The 15,334-nt window shown below is 43.4% G+C and overlaps 1 protein-coding gene and 1 non-coding gene across 2 annotated transcripts in view; one reads left to right on the forward strand and one right to left on the reverse strand.

The window, feature by feature from the left end:
• On the forward strand, nt 1-72 carry TRNAD-GUC (transfer RNA aspartic acid (anticodon GUC)). The gene has a single exon. It is a non-coding gene; the product is annotated as a tRNA-Asp (tRNA).
• Nucleotides 73-13,420: 13,348 nt separating this feature from the next.
• Nucleotides 13,421-15,334, reverse strand: part of CNTROB (centrobin, centriole duplication and spindle assembly protein) — a 44,067-nt gene continuing 42,153 nt past the window's right edge. Inside the window, exons 17-19 of the mRNA XM_073654526.1 lie at nt 15,161-15,215; nt 14,425-14,512; nt 13,421-13,948 (exon numbers count right to left, since the gene is read on the reverse strand). Of these exons, the coding sequence (XP_073510627.1) occupies nt 13,862-13,948; nt 14,425-14,512; nt 15,161-15,215 (230 nt within the window). The 3' untranslated portion in view covers nt 13,421-13,861. The remainder of the gene's footprint in view (nt 13,949-14,424; nt 14,513-15,160; nt 15,216-15,334) is intronic.

Raw genomic sequence — 15,334 nt, forward strand, 5'->3', positions numbered from 1 at the left:
TCCTCGTTAGTATAGTGGTCAGTATCCCCGCCTGTCACGCGGGAGACCGGGGTTCAATTCCCCGACGGGGAGGTTAATTTTTATTTAAAAGTTTGATGAACGAATGACTTAAAATAAATAAAAGTAAACATACATCACAGCTGATATCATGGTGCGCACTTTTAATTCAGTCTTTTTTATACACCTGAAAGTTTTGTTGTAAAGGTCGGGTTAACCATTTATCTTCCAATTTACATTATTGATAATATAGAAAAAAACTTCATATAATTTCCTTTGAAGATTCTTAAAAAAGTAAATAGTGTCAGATTTATCTTTAATTTGCAAATGTTATGGAAGTGGTAAAAGTGTTATCCAACATGTCTCAGTCTGCCACCCTACCCGTACCCTCCATACCGCTAATGAACGAACATTAACATCCTCAATGATCTGAACCTCCCCACTTCCGTCTCCAAAACTTCTCAGGTGCTGTGCCAATTCTTTGGGACGCACTACCCAGAACACTGATTAATTCCCTGTACCCACAGTTTTAAGCGTACCCTAAAACACATTTCTTTAGATTGGCCTATCGCATTACCACACTTGTCTAACCCTCCCTGTTTTTCCCACACAAAATTTCCTTCAAAATCAGGACTCCAGTATCATCTGTTCATACACCCCTATGAACTTTAGCCCTCTGTGTCTCTACTTGTACACATATTGGTTGGTGACTGGTTCATTCAGCATTATGTGAATACCCTAATAGATTGATGGTTGGACCATACAATACAAGTAGCTGTTACCATCCACCTTTCGTGTCCCCCCCTATTTCCCCATAAGTTGAATGCCTGCGAGCAGGGCCCTCATTCTTCTTGGTATCTGTTGATTTATGTGACTATTGCTATTCTGTAATGTCTATAATTGCCTGTACAAGTCCCCTCTAAAATGTAAAGTGCTGCAGAATATGTTGGCGCTAAAGAACAAAAATCATTATTAGAATTGCAATTCATTTCTTTTAAGGCATGAATTAATACTACAATAATAAACCGAGGCATACTCAATCTTCAATGTCACGATCTTCTAGTCTCCTGCCCACTGCAGATAATAGGTTGTAATGGTCCTCTAACTTCTGAGTGAAACAGACATCGCTTCCGAAGCCAGGGCAGATATTTGGAGTGGCCTGTGCTGGATTCACTGGGTGCTGGAAGGTGAGTTTGACTCAGGTTATTTTAATCCATGCCTGAAAAGAATATTTCAGTGTCGGTCTTTCCCTTTAAATAGAACTGACACTTAACACATGCAGTCCAATCTGTGGGCAGCATGTATCAGCCTCTGGCAATATGATCTAAGCCATGTATGTTTTACTCTGAAACACTGCGTTTCAGAAAAAAAATCTTAGCTACTTGAAGGGAATGGGATTTTACAGAGCCCATGACAGCATCTCCTGAGAGAGGGTATCCGCCTATCAAGGACAGTAAACCTACTGATATAAAAGGGTGGTACCTCTTCTCCGCATCAGTTGGGTTTCAGAGCATGAGAGGACCTCCAGACAGTATGTTAGTGCACAACTACCAATAAAATGTTTCTCACTATACAACCATACATAGTGCACACCATTTAGTGACAAAAGGGAGGGTATATAAGGGTGTGGTCAAGGGCTCTGTAAAATTCTGCTACCGGTAAGATTTTTTTCCCCTTCTCCCATGACAACACCACCTGAGAGATTTATATAAAACCACCTTAGGGAGGGATAACCGCTTGTAACACCTTTCTCCCAAAGGATAGATCAGCAGATGAAGACAGATCAAGTCGGTAATGATTATTGAAGGCGGAAGGAGATCACCATGTCGCTGCCTTATATATCTTGTCGATAGACACTTCCACCTTCTCAGCCCAGGAGGTCGCCACGGCCCTGGTGCAATGAGCCCTCAAGTTCTCTGGAACTGACACATTACTGGAAGAATAGGCTAAGCTAATATCATCCCTAATGTGTCTCGCTAGAGTGCCCTTTGTTACCTTGAGCCCCTTCCTAGCTCCCTGGAGGGACATAAACATAGCTTCATTCTTGTGTGGAGTCTCTGCTCCTCTGAATTCTTAGGATTCCTAAAAATCAATTACCTGGGTACTATGGAATTTAGAGTCCACTTTTGGGAGATAGGCTGAGTCTGGTCTAAATGCAACTTCAGTGACAAGTGTGAATGGGTGGTTAACTGATAGTGCCTGTAAGTCACTAACTCTACAAGCTGATGTCAAAGCTACCAGTATTACCATCTTCAACGTGAGTGCATTAACGGTTAACTCTTCTAAAGGCTCAAAGGGAGGCTTAGTCAGGGCTCTTACGACCAAGTTCAGATCCAAGGGAGGCATTTTCAAGGTAGTGATCGCTCTGGATCTGTCACTTGTTTTTATGAATCTAATGACCCACCTATCCGCCGCCTAATTGTAATTATACAAGGCTCCCAGAGCAGACACCTGCACCATAAGGGTGCTGGTAGCCATTCCCATTTCCAAGCCCCTCTGGAGAAACTCTAGTATGGCTTTTATAGGGATTCTACCTTTCGCTGATTGCCCCAAACTGGACAAGAATTTTGCCCATGTTTTACCATAAATTTTAGTCGTTATTTTTTTTCTGCTATTAAGCAGAGTAGCGACTAGGTTCAGGGAAAAACCTTCTTGGTTCAGCAATGACCTCTCAAACTCCAAGCCATCAAATGCAGGCCGACCTCTGAGGATGGCCTCTGAGTCATATTTTGATGCTAGAATGTCCTGCTTAAAATGTCAGTAGTGTATTTGAGCCCATTGTACTGCTGGAATACATGAAGTCATTGTCCCTAGTAGAGACATTGCCTTTCTTAGGGTCATAGATGGCTTTGTGACTGCTGCTAAAACCAAGGTCACAATCTTGTCCTTTTTCTCATCCGGTAGCCGACAAGTCTGTTCATCCGAGTCCAAGGTAAGCCCTAAGAATGGCTGCACCTTCTGTGGCTCTAGTCTTGATCTTTCTAGATTCAGTATCTTAGTTTGGCCAGACTGGTTCTGACCTCTGTCAGCTGGAGACTGCAGTGGTTTACTGACCTGCCTACCACCATAAAATCATCAAAGTATGGGATTACCAGGGTCTCCCGTTCCCGAAGATGCGCTGTGACCTCCAGAATGATCTTCGTAAAGATCATTGGGGCCACAGACAGTGCGAAGGGAAGAACTGTGTATTGAAAATGCCTGACTCATTTGTTGAAATATATAGCCACTCTCAGGAACTGCTGATCCTTCACATGGATTGGGACGTGGTACTAGGCGTCCTTCAGGTCCAGGCTCTCATATAACATCCTGGAAACAGAATTTTTATGGCCGATTTTATAGACCCCATCCTGAAGGGTTTGTAGATCAAGAATTTGTTCAGGCCTTTCAGGTTGACTATGGTTCTGAAGGTGCCGTCTATTTTATGAGAAACAAGGGAGAATAAACTCCCTTCCCTTGTTCCTTTACTGGGGTTTCCGTCATAACCTGTTTTTCTACTAGGCTTAATACCTTCTTTTCTAGGGCTGCTTGTTCCCTGGGAACCCTGGGAGATGAAATTCTAAAAGTTTGCCGAGGGACAGATGTGAACTCCAGATAAAGCTCTGACTTTATTATCCCCAAAATCCAGGCACTGGATGTAATTTTCTCCCCGGTAGGCAGGAAGTGGGAGTCTTCCTGCCTTCCTCCTACCTGGGGAGGCCAGTCACTTAGAGGTTTTTCTACTTTGAGAGGATGGACCGTCGAACATGAAGCCCCCACTTTTTGTCTGCCTGTCCTTCCATTTACCCTCTTCTCTGGAGAATTTGTTCCTGTTATACCTCCTTTAACTAAAAGAGTTCTTGTACTGCGGCATTGATATACTGGGGAACCCTTTCTTTTTATCTGCGGTTTTGTCCAATATGTCGTCCAGTGCTCAAACGAAGAGAAATTCACCTTTACATGGGATCGAGCACAACTTGGTTTTGGACTGGACGTATTCCGGCCAGCTCTTGAGAAATAGTGCTCTGAGGGCAGCATTGGATGAATTCGCTGACCTGGCTGCCAACCTCACCGAATCTACAGATGCATCTGCGAGAAAGGCAACAGATCCTTGCTTTAGTGAGAGTCTTGCTAGTACCTTCTCCGTAGGAATGTCGTCTTTTATCTGATCCTTTAATTGTTGCAACCAGAGCATCATTGACCTGGCTGTGCAAATGGCTGCGACTGCTGGCTTTAATGCTCCCGCTGATGACTCCCATGTCTGTTTTAGATAAATTTCAGATTTTTTGTCCAGAAGATCTTTGAGAGTACCCAGATCCTCAAACGGCAGGGTGGATCTTTTAGATGATTTCACCACTGCCACATCAATTTTAGAGATCTTATCCCACCTAGCTGTATTCTCTTCATCAAATGGGTACCTCCTCTTTGATGATGATAGTAGCTGCCCATTCTTTTCAGGTCTTCTCCACTCCCTATCAATGAGCATATTAATTTTTTCATTGACAGGGAATGTGCGCCTCTTTTTCTGATCTAGATTCCCAATCATGATGTCTGGACTGTTCTAGTTTTCTTGGTTTCTGCTATGCCCACAGTTGTTGTGATGGACTTAATTTGTCCGTGTCCTCTGCCGTAAAACACGGTCTACCCCCTGTATCACTCTCTCAGGAAGATGAGGACGAGGATGAAGAGTAGGCAGAAGAGGTGTTAGATTCCTCCCTGTTCTCTAATATTAACGATTCCTCAGAATCAGTTGTCTGACGTTTTGGCTTCTTTCCCTTTTTTTGTCTAATTAAGGATTTAAGGGAGTCTCTAACCTCAGATTTGTTTATAAACTTTAAATCCATTGGCAATCTGGGGGTTTCTTTCAATATGGTTTTCTGAATACCCCCAGGGCAGATTCTTTTGGTATATGTGCTGGGTAGACTATCCCCAACACAGAGCACATTTCTTGTTTTTCTGTTTGGCATTACATTTCAAGGGCCTTCCCTAGTAGAAAATAAAAAGAGAAAGGGACCTGTTTAACATGTTGAACTTTCACGAAGATCACTCACCACTCTGCCGTTCAGTCTAGGGTACCAGAGATGGAGGCTTGATCGGTTCACATGATCTTTCTCCCCTGGAAGTGGTGGACTCACATCTTGTCCTGTTCCTCTGACTGGTCTTGCTGTCGCTTGTTTGACTGTCACTGCTGTGTCCCTAAAGGTGGTGCTGCTGCTGCTCTGGCGACTGCTGTTTCTAATCCATCTTGCTGTGGATAAGATGTGCAGGCACCACCATTCTGTGACTGTCCCTCCATTTTATATTTGAGGGACGCCACTCCATCTCCAGTCCAGAGCTCCTCCGGATATCCGGGTCAGAAATACTCTGCTGCGCTTTGTGCAGAGAGCCCTAGCTCGCCCTGTGTAGAACCAGGACACAGCCTATTTTCTGGCGCGCTTCGTCATCAGCTCGTACCGGATAGTACCTGGGCGGGCTGCTTTCCGTTGCGCCGGATATGAACCTCAGCGTGCCCACACTTGCGCAGACCCAGAAGCAGGTCCCGGCGCACTCCACCTGAGGCACCTACGCAGACAGTCATGTCACGGCGGCAGGCAGACCTCGGTGTGCGCAGTCCCAAGACGCATGTCGGACGGGGACATTAGTAAGAGGACCCTGCCTAAATACAATTGCATTGCCGACCTCCTGGCCAGAAGCACATCTATAGACCAGAAGGCGTCTACAGACATCTTCCAGCCTGCATAAAGCTCCACAAAGTACTGCTCTTCAGAGATTCCCTTCATGAACAGGAATCCAAACTGATGAGGTGGAGAAATACTGCCCTTTTATATTAGTAGGCTTCCTGTCCTTGATGGGCAGATACCCTCTCTCAGGTGGTGCTGTCATGGGAGAAGGGGGAAAAAAACATTTTTAATATCCGCCGGGAACCAAACCATCCAACCATTTTACTTTCAGAGAAGAATGCAAGGGCTCCATATAGCAAATCCTCGTTAGTATAGTGTTAAGTATCCCCGCCTGTCACGCGGGAGACCGGGGTTCAATTCTCCGATGGGGAGGCAAATAATTTTATTACGTACTCAATATCATTAAAAGAAAAATATCACTTCAAACAAGATTATAAATGAGCACACATCAATATTATTTCATATATACTATAACCAATATATCTCTATTCAAGTTGCAGGCGTATATAAACTTTACTTTCATATAACTTCCCACACCAGTAAACCACCATATAAAACAATAAAAATTAAGGGTATGTGCACTCAAACTGGTTATCTGACTATGGACTCAAGGTGTGCTAAAAGCTCCTGTACCCTGAATGTGGAAAATAATACTATTGTCCATATGGTGTAATTACAATTTATCTGCTCACATCTGCAGTGGTTTAACAACCTCATTTACTGTCACGTAGTCGTGGCCGAGTGGTTAAGGTGATGGACTAGAAATGCATTGGGGTCTCCCCGCGCAGAGGCGAATCCTGCCGACAACGGTTTTGCAAAGCTCCTTTTATATAAACTTAAAGTTACGTTTTTATATATTTTATAGTAAATATAATATAATTGAAAATGTTTACAAAAAAGTCAAATTTTAAATTCTTTTATTTCAGCATCTAAGCCTAGGGTTGAAAGGTTATGAATATAGGAAAAAAATCTAAAATCGCTGAATTTCTAGACTACAGCATACCCCCCTGAAATCAATTCACGGGGGTCTTAGGTGACGTCCCTCAGCAGGATTTATAGAATTAACCCGAGGTCAATCGTAGGCTAAGGACACACGAGCATATGAAAAATGTCCAATTCTTATTCAGAAAAAATGAATGATGATCATCTGTAATGTCATCCACATCCAATCCTCATGTCCATACGTTGCATCAGTATGGCAACCATTTTTATGTCAGCAGTTATAGAAATTTACAAGATCAATTAGTTTCCGACTAATAATTGCATTGTATTCATAAACCGCTTTAAAGTCTGGGGCGTATTAGTACGCCCCAGGCCATCACCACCGGTTCAGTGAGGGCTCCGGCGCTGAGCCCGCACTGAACCGGGCACATGTCAGTTGATTTGTACAGCTGGCATGTGCCTGCAACTCGCGATTCACCCGCAGCTGTTAACCAGTTAAATGCTGCTGTCAATCTGTGACAGCAGCATTTAACAGCACCACGCCGGAAGCGTGACTCCATCACGTGATCGCGGGTCACTGATGGGTGGGCATGACAACCCTGGTTCTGCAGTAGACCTCAGTGGTTGTCATGTAATGATCGCTATGAGCGCCACCTAGTGGTCGGCTCTCATAGCACAGGAGCATTTCTGCTACATAGAGGTGATCTACTCATCACCTCTATGTAGCAGAGGCGATCGGAGAGTTGCTGCTTCTAGTCTCTATTGAAAATAAAATAATAAAAAAAAAAACCCCACATACACATATTTGGTATCACCGCGTTCAGAATCGCCCGATCTATCAATATAAAAAAGAAATTAATCCGAACGGTAAACGACGTAACAAGAAAAAACTCTAAACGCCAGAATTACGATTTTTGGTCACCGCAATATTGCAATAAAATGCAATAACGGGCAATCAAAACATCGGACCTACCCGAAAATGGTATCAATAAAAATGTCATCCCTCACCCCGTCCCTGATCCCGAAAAATGGAGACGCTACGGGTCTTGGAAAATGGCGCAATTATTATTATTTTTTTTTTTAGCAAACTTTTGGATTTTTTTTTCATCACTTAAATAAAAAAGAACCTATACATGTTTGGTATCTGCAAACTCGTAATGACCTGGAGAATAAGAAGGACAGGTCAGTTTAAGCATTCAGTGAACGTAGTAAAAAAAAAAAAAAAAAAAAAAAACACATCTGTGGTATTACACTTTTTTTGCAATTTCACCGCACTTAGTATTATTTTTCTAATTTTCCAGTACACGATATGGTAAAACCGGTAAGGTCATTCAAAAATACAACTCGTCCTGCAAAAAATAAGCCCTCACACGGCCGTATTGACCAAAAAGTAAAAGAACTATGGCTCTGGGAACAAGGGGAGCAAAAAACGAAAAAGCAAAAATGGAAAATCCCAGGGTCCTTAAGGGCTTAAAGTCTAATGAAATACAGCTGACCCGCATGGATTTAAATTTCCTTTGTGCACCAATAGATCTAAATAGGAGTCTGTATTTTCACATATATACACTGCTCAAAAAAATAAAAGGAACACTGAAATACCCCATCCTAGATGTGAATGGATGAAATCTTCTCATTGAATACTTTGTTCTGTACAAAGTTGAATGTGCTGACAACAAAATCACACAAAAATCATCAATGGAAATCACATTTATTAACCAATGAGGCCTGGATTTGGAGTCACCCCCAAAATTAAAGTGGAAAAACACACTACAGGCCGATCCAACTGTGATGTAATGTCCTTAAAACAAGTCAAGGCCGAGTATTGTGTGTGGCCTCCACGTGACTGTATGACCTCCCTACAACGCCTGGGCATGCTCCTGATGAGGCTCAGTATTGTGTGTGGCCTCCACGTGCCTGTATGACCTCCCTACAACGCCTGGGCATGCTCCTGATGAGGCTGAGTATTGTGTGTGGCCTCCACGTGCCTGTATGACCTCCCTACAACGCCTGGACATGCTCCTGATGAGGCTGAGTATTGTGTGTGGCCTCCACGTGCCTGTATGACCTCCCTACAACGCCTGGGCATGCTCCTGATGAGGCTGAGTATTGTGTGTGGCCTCCACGTGCCTGTATGACCTCCCTACAACGCCTGGACATGCTCCTGATGAGGCTGAGTATTGTGTGTGGCCTCCACATGCCTGTATGACCTCCCTAGAACGCCTGGACATGCTCCTGATGAGGCTGAGTATTGTGTGTGGCCTCCACATGCCTGTATGACCTCCCTACAACGCCTGGGCGTGCTCCTGATGAGGCTGAGTATTGTGTGTGGCCTCCACGTGCCTGTATGACCTCCCTACAACGCCTGGGCATGCTCCCGATGAGGCTGAGTATTGTGTGTGGCCTCCACGTGCCTGTATGACCTCCCTACAACACCTGGGCATGCTCCTGATGAGGCTGAGTATTGTGTGTGGCCTCCACGTGCCTGTATGACCTCCCTACAACGCCTGGGCATGCTCCTGATGAGGCTGAGTATTGTGTGTGGCCTCCACGTGCCTGTATGACCTCCCTACAACTCCTGGGCATGCTCCTGATGAGGCTGAGTATTGTGTGTGGCCTCCACGTGCCTGTATGACCTCCCTACAACGCCTGGGCATGCTCCTGATGAGGCTGAGTATTGTGTGTGGCCTCCACGTGCCTGTATGACCTCCCTACAACGCCTGGGCATGCTCCTGATGAGGCCGAGTATTGTGTGTGGCCTCCACGTGCATGTATGACCTCCCTACAATGCCTGGGCATGCGACTGATGAGGTTGCGGATGGTCTCCTGTGGGATCTGCTCCCAGGCCTGGACTAAAGCATCCGCCAACTCCTGGACAGTCTATGGTGCAACGTGACATTGGTGGATGGAGCGAGACATGATGTCCCAGATGTGCTCAATCGGATTCAGGTCTGGGTAACGGGCGGGCCAGTCCATAGCTTCAATGCCTTCATCTTGCAGGAACTGCTGACACACTCCAGCCACATGAGTGATTCCATAATTTTTTCCCTCTGCTTGGTTTGACAAAAATTACACTTACTGAGTACCACATTTTTTTATCTTGATTTCTTTTAGTGTTTCTTAAAGCCATAAAGTTGCCATTCGAAATGACTTTAGTTTTGTGCCATGTCTGTGATCTGCTTTTTATCAACAACATTAAACAACTGAATGAACATCCTCCGAGCCCGGTGATTCCATAATTTTTGCCAGGGGTTGTATAACCATAAATTCTAAGGGTATGTGCACACAAGGTCTTTTAAAATCCGACGAACCGGAATACTTTTTGAAGCAGAAATCGGCCAGTACGGTTTTTCCTGGAGTGCCCTTTCAGTTTTTATTTTATTTTAATTCTATAAATGGAAGCCGTTGGAAGACTGATCAGGTCACTTTGCCACTTTCGAAGCCTGACGTGGTTAACGTACGTTACAAAAGGACAGAACAGGTGCTCCAGCTTCGTTCATGTGCAATCTTTTTTGCGGTTTTTTTTTAAGCTTTTTCTTCGAGTGGGTTCCAAGAAAAATCTGTCTGAAAAAGACGTTGTGTGCATACACCCTAACTAAACTTTGGTTATCTACCTTTTTTTTTTTTAATTAACTGGAGCACTTTAAAATGCAATTTACACTAGTGGGGTTAGCTCTTGAGACCATACTAAATGTTCAAATTACATGGCACAACCAAGCGAAGGCGTTTGGGATTCAAGGGAAACTCAATGGGTATGTACAACGCTGTGCACGTAGCCTGTGCCTCAAGCTCCAGATTCCTGACTACGACATATCAAAATATGATAAAAATGTTAGCAACGCCTAAGGTCTACATAAAATATTACACTACTATAGAATCTCTTTCTGTGGCCGTTATAGGTCACAATATTGACTGTGTAAAATAATCAGTATGCTTATAAATGAAAATCACTATACATCAGGGGAACACGTAAAATGCACTTTACAAAAGAAATTAACAAAATTACTTGCCTCTGTTCTTGCGATGTTGGCGCTGTGTCCTCCAGCGATCACGTGACATTGTGATGTCACGTGACCACTGCTACCAGTCAGCATCTGCCGACTGGTAGCAGTGGTCTGCTACAGCCTTTTATAGTCACATGACCTCTGGGAGACGCTGTCTTGACATTGCAGAAACAGCGCCGGTCTAAGAAGTAGATTCCCGGGGCTGGAGTAGCATTTCTAGTGTACAAACCACCATTTTATGAATTTGACAGGTAGCAACATTCCTTCACGGCCTCTCCCATTTCAGTGAAGCCGGTATAAACTGGTGTGAAAATGCCAAAAATCATAAAATTTTCCATAACTTCCCATTGAAAAGTCTCAAAAAATTTTGTGCAAAGTTTTTACGTCAGTTTTCTGGTGTAAAAGCTTTGATTTATTGCCCCTTTAAGATTTTGATCTGCGGACCTATTAAGAAGGGACAGTATTGGACAACCCCTTTAGGTTGATTGGGTGACAGAAGCACCTTCGAAAACCACATTTTTGGATGGAAGCAAAAAAATCTCTTGTCGATTATGAGGATTCATTGGACTTGTCGGGACCTTTGAGTTATCCCAAGCAATTTTTGAAGGGTAGAATCAATGGAAAAAGCAACAGAGGCCACCTAATCCACCGCAGGAAAGAGAAGCATTTAAGGACACAAATCTGTAAAACTTGGTAAGGCCATGTTCACGTTTCTTTTTTTCTGCAGCCAAAACACAGGTTCTGCTGCATTTTTTCAGGATAACAAGTTTAGTTTTGCTTCCACCTTGCAAGCATGAACAATACGAGCAGTTAGGCCACCAATGTAAGACCGGTGTGACACCATAAAACATTTTTAATGTAAAAAAAGGCAGGGAGGAGTTGAATTGGTAGGGGACTGTTTAGTTAACATATTGGCAGAGATTCAGTTTGTTGAGCATTGTTCACTTTAACACATATCACCAATTTAATTAAACTGTACTAATACAGTTTCATATCCAAAAATGCTGCAAAAACCGATAGCCGAAATTTTTGCACGTGCTCATTGCCTTCTATGGGTGAAAAAACGCTGCAAAAACTGCTGAAAGAATGGACATGCTGTAGTTTTAAAAAAAAAAGCAGCAGTTTCCAATACAGTCAGGAAAAAATAAAAGCAAGTGTGTGAATGAGATTTCTGAAATTTCATACCTTTTGCTGGTACTGTAAAAAACAGTTTTCAACTTGCAAAAACAAAAAAAGCAACATGTGAACATAGCCTAAAGATGTATAGAAAAACAGACAGAGAACATAAAGCGCCTTGGCACATTGCCTAGGAAGCCACAACAACTCGTGTAGCATGTACTGACATGGAATGTGGGCTTGTAACCCTTAACAAGATTCACTGTTAATAAGTCAGTAAACTGACTGACAGAGGTAGTAACTTAGGCTGTGTGCCCACGAAGCATTTTCCAAGCATTTATGCTGCGGAATTTCCGCAGCGTAAACACTTGGTAATCCGTCCCCCATGGTCCCCAATGACAAGCCGCAATGTGAGTGCCCATGCTGCGCTCAAAAATCCGCAGCATGTCCATTCATTTTGCGGACACGCAGCGTAATCGCCGCCATTGACTTGCATTGGACCGTGTGACATCCGCATCACTACATCACTAGCGGATATCACACGGTTCAATGTGCGGATGGTAACCAGGTCTGGAGGAGAGGAGACTCTCATCCAGACCTGGGTACCATACAAACTGTAAAAAAAAAAGAATTTTAAATAAAAAATAAAGATTATACTCACCTTCCGATGTCCTCCCAGTGTTTTGTCTGGTCTCTTGCATTGCTCGCGCTGTTGTGAAGGACCTGCCATGACGTCATTGAGTCATGTGACCTGACACATGACTGAATGACGTCACCGCAGGTCCTTCACACCACCGCGAGCAGTGCAAGAGACCGGATGCGACGGAGATAACACCGGGAGGACACCGGAAGGTGAGTATAATCTTTTTTATTTTTTACCATTCTTATTCTTTTTTTTTTTAACTAACTTGGTCACACTATTATAAATCCATGCCGGCTGCATGGATTTATATAGTTTGACAAGTTGTCAAGCACTTTTCCAAGTGATGCTAAAATCGCTTGGAAAAGCACTTGATAACCCGCATGCAGAAATGGATGTGAAGAACGCTTGACAAACGCTTCTACCTGGCGGGAAAAACGCATGTAAAATCCGCATGTACAATCCGCATGCACAATCCGCATGCATTTTTCCTGCCAGGGAGATGCGGGAAAAAATATGCAGCATTTCTACATCGTGGGCACTTAGCGATATACTGAGCTCTTCTTTGCCGATTTATGATCAAATGAAAGTTCCCGGTCTTCTGTGATACGGCGGCTTAAGGTCATATATCAGCTGAGAAGCAAATAAAAAAAAAAAGTAACAAATTCCCATCAGAAGGAACGCACTGAAGGGTCCTCAGTTGCCTTGTTCTGAACAGGAATTAATTAAAACAGTGCAAACATTTTAATGGATCTCAATTGCAAAATTTTAAAATTTTAGCCAAAAATACATGCATTAAAAAATGGCAACCAAAGGAGTCCCTACGCTTTAAATGAGATGGATCATAGACCTTCCAATGTTCTCAGTTATGTCTCTCTGTGCAGGTTCCACTATATTCATTCCCATTTTAGATGTCGACATTCACAAACGATTTGTCAAGATTTTGTGGTCTCTGGAAAACAACCAATAACTCCCGGTCCAATGCGGCATTCGAATAGTTCCTTGTGAGGATTGGAGGGATACAGAGATTATGGAAATTAAATAGCACGTCACAGTAATTCTTCTTCACAATAACAGGTTTTATTTATTTTTTTTTTTTCTATATTTTATACAAAATGTTACTTTCCATTAAATAATAATAAATATAAAAAGCAAACATCAGATAAAACATTTTAATATAAAAATGGCACAACGAAGTTTTATAAAAAGGCACTGCAGTTTCGACCTCAGAATCTGATACCATCTACCTGCAAACCACCCAGTAGACAGATGTACATCCACAACCCACATAACGTACCTCCTACAATCCGCATCAGATCAGATCTTGTCAATCAGATCTTCGATTACCTGATCAGGACACTAAATAGCCATTAATTACCTTCCTCGTTACTTTCATGGAGAACATTTACAGGGTGGAGGAAGCGGAGATATCGGGAGATGCTCGGTGGGGTAGAGAGAGTCTCGCATTTAGTGGTTTCAATGCTGACAGTTAAGAACAAGCCCAAATCCTATTTCCAGATACCAGGACGTCCCCCTCGTGCAGACATCCTCTTCAGAGGTTTGGGTGGACCAGAACGACACTGACCCGACAGCACCTGCGACGCACATGAGGCAGGTGATGAAAAGGGTTGAAGGAAGAAAAAAAAAGCACATTTCAGTGTTGAAAGAGGTGGTCTGATACCTATTCAAAAAATAACAGATCCCCATTAAAGGGGTTGTTTCGTCTTCTGATAAAGTCTGGAGACTCTCTATGCGACTGCAGACTTCTGAATCCAGAGAGCGTGCGGTGCGTTTAATGTCAGGATTCTCCGGTACTGCCAGTGAGAGTGGGACGGTCACGGAACTTGCATACTTTCGGTCACATTCTGAATAGGCGTGCTTGGATTCTCTAAATACAAGAGAATTGAGAGAAACCAGCACGTGACCACATATACGCAAATTGGGGAATCCTGACAGCATGCACAGTGCAGACTGTCAGGATTCATTTCATTCATTCATTCACTTAGAGTGACGCAACTGTAGACTTTATCTGAAGACCAGACATCCCTTTAAGTTTCTCTGGGAGACATACCTCTTTCTTTACAGCTTCTGGTACTTTTGCAGGATTTTTTTTGGGATTGGTCGAAAGTTTGGAGACTTCTTCCTCAGTCTCATCCGACCTGTAGAAATGGACATAACGGCTGTTAAGGCGCCCATAGACATTAGACAAATGAGAGCTGAAAGTGCCGATTTCAGGAGGATCACTTGGCAGTCTTATGTGTATGGGTGCCTCCGGATTTCCCCTGGACACATGATATTGGGGAAGAGACTTGTACTTATCCAGCATGTCCGATTTTTGGCTGCCGGTCATTTTGTTTTCTCTTCGATAAACAGCCATTAGAGGAGTCTGGTACTAGCCATCTCATAGAGAACAAGGTAGCGTTTGGCTAAGCTAAGTATTCATGGGAAAGTTGGGGAAGATGATTCGGCCAGCAACTATATTAGGTATGTGGGGGGGGGGCTTTAGAATAAAATGACTGGAAGTTTGGACCATAGTCCAGTGGCCACGTCAGTAGGCCATGATCCTGAGAACCACCTCCTAGCAGGTATTCGTTGAGGAATGATGCGGGGGTGATGCCACAACAGGCCTACTAATCTGAACAGGTGTTGGGGATGCTGCCAGGAAAAGGATCGTAGGGCTCTGGTCCGGCGGCCAACGACTACTAAGGTCCAGCAAATCTTTTTGCTCAAATTTAGAAGTGTCACCAAATAACTATACACCAGGAAGGTCCGAAAAGTATAAAATACATACTATAGATTTACATTACCTGGGAAAGGGCCACTCTCCTCTGCGCTGCAGAGACTGGGACAACTGAGTGGTATCTGGTAGAAGAGAAAATAATTAATCGAGAACATGAGCACAGCAAACGGGGGTCTACATGTACATCAGATATACGAATAGCCAGTCTCTGTACACAACTCGCTCATCCAAAAATATACCA

The sequence above is a fragment of the Phyllobates terribilis genome, unplaced genomic scaffold (assembly GCF_046119375.1).
Source record: "Phyllobates terribilis strain yellow unplaced genomic scaffold, ASM4611937v1 Scaffold_11__3_contigs__length_659146591, whole genome shotgun sequence".
NCBI classification, from domain to species: Eukaryota; Metazoa; Chordata; class Amphibia; order Anura; family Dendrobatidae; genus Phyllobates; species Phyllobates terribilis.